Source organism: Peromyscus leucopus, chromosome 16_21 (genome assembly GCF_004664715.2).
Source record: "Peromyscus leucopus breed LL Stock chromosome 16_21, UCI_PerLeu_2.1, whole genome shotgun sequence".
NCBI classification, from domain to species: Eukaryota; Metazoa; Chordata; class Mammalia; order Rodentia; family Cricetidae; genus Peromyscus; species Peromyscus leucopus.
Window position 1 is genome coordinate 14,127,926 of NC_051084.1, and position 6,000 is coordinate 14,133,925.

The window sequence follows — 6,000 nt, forward strand, 5'->3', positions numbered from 1 at the left end:
ATGGGGGTGTGGGCAGGACCTGCTCCTCTGAGACCTGCAGCCACGCATCCTGCCAGCCTCTTCCAGGTCCCGCGGGCTGTGGCCCATTTTGGGGTTCTCCAGATTGCTATATGTAGCCCAGCTACATCCCACTGCAGCCATCTTGTAAGAACACTAGTCCCACTGTGTGAGGGGCCCAACCCCTCCAGTGTGGCCTCATCACTAGTACCCCTACAGTGGCCCTGTTTCCATGAGTCCTGCAGCTCTTGGATTTGGGATTGGGTGTGTCTTTTCCTGGGACAAACTTGCACACATATTTTCACGTGTTGATGATGATAGGGAAACTCAGTCTTCCTTCATCCTGAATACGTGCTGCCTGTTTTTAACCCTGTTTGGGAATCTCCTGTGGCTACCGCCTCACTAGTCAACTATTCAACCTGCTTATTTTGTGTTGCTGAGCAAAGATGTGGGTAGTGTGAGATGACTGGGGGATGTGCGAATGTCCAGGATGGTTACTGAGGCTGCTGCGTACTTCTAGAGTATATGAGCTGGGATTCTAAGTACCAGGAGGCCTTGCTTCTGTTGTGTGTGGGTCATATGTGTGCTAGGAGGCCTTGCTTCTGCTGTGTGTGGGTCATATGTGTACTGGGAGAACTTGCTTCTGCTGTGTGTGGGTCATATGTGTGCTGGGAGGCCTTGCTTCTGCTGTGTGTGGGTCATATGTGTGCTAGGAGGCCTTGTTTCTGCTGTGTGTGGGTCATATGTGTACTGGGAGAACTTGCTTCTGCTGTGTGTGGGTCATATGTGTGCTGGGAGGCCTTGCTTCTGCTGTGTGTGGGTCATATGTGTGCTGGGAGAACTTGTTTCTGCTGTGTGTGGGTCATGTGTGTGCTGGGAGGCCTTGCTTCTGCTGTGTGTGGGTCATATGTGTGCTGGGAGGCCTTGCTTCTGCTGTGTGTGGGACCATGTGTGTGTTGAGAGGGATTTATTTCTATTTGAGAACTACACATGTGCCGGGTGGGAGAGCCAGTGTGGGTTTGTCACGTGTGTGCCGGGGACTTGCTGGCTGTCTTCACTTTCCACTCCGTGGTCACATCTTCTATGTGCTCAGTGTCTCCTCACTTAAACTGCTTCCTGGAGAGACAGGGTCTGAGGGCAAGACCCACACAAGTCACACTGTGATATTCGGAGTCTCACACGGACAGACAGAGGCCCCGTCCCAGGGAACACTGTGTGTCCAATTGTACAAGCATTTCTGGAGCTTGCTCTCCATTTCAGACTTATTGTGAACCCAGGCAGGGAACAGCCTGGCCTGCAGGCCCCACTCTGAGCTGCTGAGTTAGTGACATGATGCAGGACCAGACGGGACAGACAGGATCAGGACAGGGGCTCCATGCTCTCAAGGGCTGACAGTCTGGACTGTCACACAGTGTCTGTTTCTTAGTGCCAACAGCGCCAGTCTCCTGCCTCTGCTTCAGCATCCTCAATGCAGGTACCCCCATTGTGCTGGGAAGAACCCCTTCCTGGAAGGAAGAGCCCTTGGGGGCTGGATTCTGGTGCCAGCTCTTCTGTGTTCCTGGGAAGGTGCCTGACCAGGCGTGAGGACCCATGCTCTTGGGGAAGTTTCACAGTTGTGGTTACTGGGGAGTACCCCCACCTCAAACAAGGTTGTCTGGTTGAAAGCTTTTGTCTAGGTGGCCAAGAGGGAAACCCAGGACCACTGTGGGGGCAACTGTGCTCCCTTTGGTCTACATCCTAGAAGACAGCATCGTGTTCACTGTGGTGCCCTACAAGTCCCACGGGGATGGGAAATGGGATTTGAGTCATGCAGACTACTCAGGCTCTTCCTAACCAGACTTTTCAGGATACTGGAGGTAGAGGGGATGGGGGATGAGCATGGCTGAGGTCCATCCCTGATCTCTGCTGTAGATGCTCTTGACAATGTGTCACACTAATGCTCAAAGCACTTACGGGCCCTGGCCACTGGAGTGCAGGCCAGGGGCTGGTTGGTGATTCCAATCTTTTTCCTACAATGTGAGGGGTGTGTGTGTGTGTGTGTGTGTGTGTGTGTGTGACTCCAGAAGGGACATTGGTGTCCTGTTCCTTTGCTCTCCACCTTCGTCTTTTGAGGCAAGGTGGCTCCCTTATCCTAGAGCTGTGAGCGCAGCCACCCCCAGGCATCCTCCTGCCTCCATGCCCACAGCACTGGGATTTACTGAGTCTGTAGCCTTTGTGTGGGTTCTGGGAATTCAAATTGAGGTCCTCATGCCTGCACAGCAAGGACTCTTACCCCGAGCCATCTCTCCCAACCCTGACAGTATGGACATTTAAAGATGGAGAACATGTTCCACCTAGCATTAGGCAGCCCTCTGGAAGAGAATCGGGTGCTGTGTGGCCCAGCGATCAGCCTCTTCATCTCTGTGGTGTGAATGAACATCCACACCCCAAAGCAAGTCTGGACCCTTTAACAGCCTCCTCCCTTTCCCACAGCTGCCTCTTCCCTAGGACCCGGAACTATCAGTCTTCTCTCTGTCTCCGGTTTGCCTGTTCTAGAGAGTTCTTGTGAATGGGTCTCACTACCCATGATCCTTTGTGAGCCCTTACACACTGTCTCCTTGGCGGCATGTGGCACCAGAGCTCTGTTCCTTTTTGTGGCTTGATAATATTCCATTGTATAAACTGCACATAGTGGGGCTCATACCCATCGTCCTACCACATAGAAGGCTGAGGCAGGAGGATTGCTGAGACTAAGGCTTCGTAGTGAATTCCAGGCCAGCTCATGCTACAGTGTGAGACTGCATCTCAAAAACCAACTAAATAGGAAAAAAAAATCAAACAAAAAACTCCATTGTGTGGCTTGATCACAACTGGCCCATTCATTCACATGTTGACAGACAAACATTGGGGGCGTGTCCACATTACACCTATTATAAGCAGCACGGCCATGAACATGCTGTACGAGCACTCATTAGAGAATTTTTTTTCTCCATTTTTTGGAGGCTCCGCTCCTGGACTTTTGGCTGCTGCTCTGGCCTTGGGTGGGTCCCACTGTCTGATGTAGGTGGTACACAGGCCCAGCTGTGTCTCCCCATGAGGAGCTGGCTGGTTCTCCAGCAGTGAGGGGGCCTACCTGCAGGCAGAAGCTTCTCTTTGCACACTTGCGGGCTGAGCTGCTCTCACGGGGTGAGGACCCCTCCCCCCCCCGCCGGCCTCCCTTGCTGACCCACAGGTACACGCAGTGTTTTGCTGTGAGGGGCCTCAGATTAAATTTGGAGTGCGCTGCTCAGAAGCAGTGTCTGAGCACCCCAGATCCAGCCCCTCCCGCCAATCTAAGCACAGCCTTTGCCTCCCACCAGTTTTACAGTTGCTGGGCCAGGCGCCAGGCACAGACACGTGCTTCCCCTGACTTGGGCACCTCTCTTACCCCGCGCCTATCTCCAGCCGCAGGTGAACCTGAAGGTACAAAGCCAGGCCTGGGGACTGGTTACATCATCATCATTGCGGTGGCTGCGGTTACAGTGGTGGCTGGGGCGGCAGCCCTTCTGATCGTGCGTTACCAGAGAATGAAGGGGCAATACAGCCTCAGAATCCAGACCGATGACTTCAGCTACCAAGTGTTCTCTCAGTAGGAGTCCCAGCTGATCGGGAGATGGGTAAGAGCCAGCGTGTCCGAGGCGACACCCTGCCTCTGTCGCCTGTGGAGATGACAGAGTGGCCCCTTGGCAAGGGGTGGAACTCTGTGATCCCTAACTGACAAACTTCTCCCTCCCAAAAGCGACTGAGAGCAGTCAGAGAGGGAGCAGGGACCATTTGCAGATCAGCCAAGAGTTCTGCCATTTACACCGTGGTCTCGGGGAAGCCAGAGGTAGTGCAGGGATCCTGGTACCCACCCTACATCTTGGCCGGGGATGGTTCCCAGCCTCATCCACCAAGGCCTTGTGTTCACTGGGACAGTCCTTCATGTCCTGGGAGTGCAATGCATCCACTGGATCACCACAGTGCTCTGGCCAGCATTAAACTCACAGCCCTTCTGGCAGTGAGGACGTTCAGCCTGTCAGTCACACTGGTATTTTTTTTGGGGGGGGGGCGGGGGGAGTATAGTTTGCTCCCACAGAGAGCAGTATCTTTACGTAGTCCACACACATCCCGCTATAGCTTCAAACCACCTCTCCATCAGCTAAGAGAGCTCAGACGGTGCAAATGCTATTCAGTCACCACACTGTTGTTTGGTGATGTTTGGAGCAGACAACTTAATTTTTGTCTTAATTTATTTGTTTGAGCGGTGTGTAGGAGAGGTCAGAGGACAACTTACAGTTTGGTTTTCTCCTTCCACCCTGTGGGTCCCAGGGATTGATCTCAGCCTTCAGGCTTTGGGTGCCAAGTTCCTTTCCCCACTGAACCATCTCACTGGACCCAGAGACACATTTTTAAAAGAATGCCGCTCCACGGTTGGTGGATCTACGGCTGTGGAGCCTGATGATGCAGGGCTCCTTTCCTACCTGGAGACTGACCCTGTGACCTCCTTCCCCACACAGGGCACTGTAAGTGATTCATTCACCAAGCACGGGCAGGATTCCACTCTGGGCAGTACTGTGGCACTCTGGGCGCTCTGTGGCCCTTGGAGATGAGACCCCAAGACGACAGCAACCTCTGTCTGCCCCCAAGAGGCTGGAGCTGCGGAACAACACCCACCAGGCCCGAGACAGGTCTGCTGAATATGTGGGCAGAGTGCTGGAGCGGCCTTCGCCCTCAAACCCAACATGGCTCCTCCACCACCCAAGCTACCGGCACAGCCTTCCCAGCTTCGACACTCAGGCTGCCTTTGTGACTCTCGCTCACCGACAATTACATAACACATCACATCTTCGCAGACACTGGACAGTGCCTGTGATGTTCTTTCATGAACGGATCTACCTGCTACATTCTCCGCTGTGTCACGGTCCGCACGCAAACACTCTAACTCTGCTCTGCTTATCAGCATGTGGCTTTCACTTACTCGGTGACTCAAGACGTCCTAGATGAATACGGGAAGCTTTCTACTGAGTGATAGACACGTGATGTGTATGCTCTACTCTTCCACGGCACATCCATGGCCATTTTTCATGTAATCCCAGAAAGGGGAAGGGGCAGTTTACCCACTACACCACAATAAGGCAGGGGAGGGGTGGGGGAAGGTATGTGCGATTCTAACAGGTCCTCTACTTTGATGATTTGAAAGACCAGAATGGTTAGCTAGCTCACACCTAAGGCAATCGTGAGATTAGAATTACAACGGGGTCTTAGCTTTTCATTGGTATGCTTAATTCTGTTGTGTGTGTGATTGTCACACAGAATATTTAGGGGAATGGGTCTTTTGATTTAATGCATATTCTTGGAGTAAGAATGACGAACGGGAATCTGTGTTTCAAGCAATAAATTTCTCCTGCACTGAAGTCTGGCTGGCTGTGTTGCCTCCCTCTGTGTGGTGCAGTTCACGTGACAGTTTCCCTTAGTACCTCCAAGGGCCAGTTGGTTCCGTGCCGGACGCTCCAGGGAGGTGCTGGGGCTCCCCAGGTCTCATCCATCAGTTCCGACTTCATCTCATCACTTTTCACTGACTGTTCTTGAGAAAAAATACGTAAGATCAGAAACCCTGGTTACTGAGCCCAGGAGCAGGCAGCTCCTTGGAGTTTGAAGTTCTCTCACATTTCACGGTTTTCCTGCAGTTAGTAGGTCGTGTGCTGTTGTCTGTGCTCCTGTAGCAGGGAAAGCTCGGCCTCCTCCTCACTCTCACTCTTTGGTCTTTTCTTGGGTGAATGCTTCCTGAACAGTCACAGTGCACCAGACCCTGAGCTCAGGGATTCAGAGAAGACGGTAAGAGGACAGAAGTGCCCAGTCTTCATGCAGTACACAGTTGTGTTGAGGAGGGAGATACTTAGATCAATAGAAAATGGAACCGAGGCACATGTGATATATATTTCCCTGATCTGGTCCACCCACCCACCCATCCAACTACCCATTCATCTATCCATCCATCTACTC

The 6,000-nt window shown here is 52.6% G+C and overlaps 1 protein-coding gene across 1 annotated transcript in view; it reads left to right on the plus strand.

The window, feature by feature from the left end:
* Umodl1 (uromodulin like 1) overlaps nucleotides 1-5,411 on the plus strand; it is a 57,580-nt gene extending 52,169 nt beyond the window's left edge. Inside the window, exons 21-22 of the mRNA XM_028885074.2 lie at nucleotides 3,421-3,632; nucleotides 4,515-5,411. Coding sequence (XP_028740907.2) covers nucleotides 3,421-3,608 — 188 coding nt within the window. The 3' untranslated portion in view covers nucleotides 3,609-3,632; nucleotides 4,515-5,411. The remainder of the gene's footprint in view (nucleotides 1-3,420; nucleotides 3,633-4,514) is intronic.
* Nucleotides 5,412-6,000: the final 589 nt, after the last annotated feature.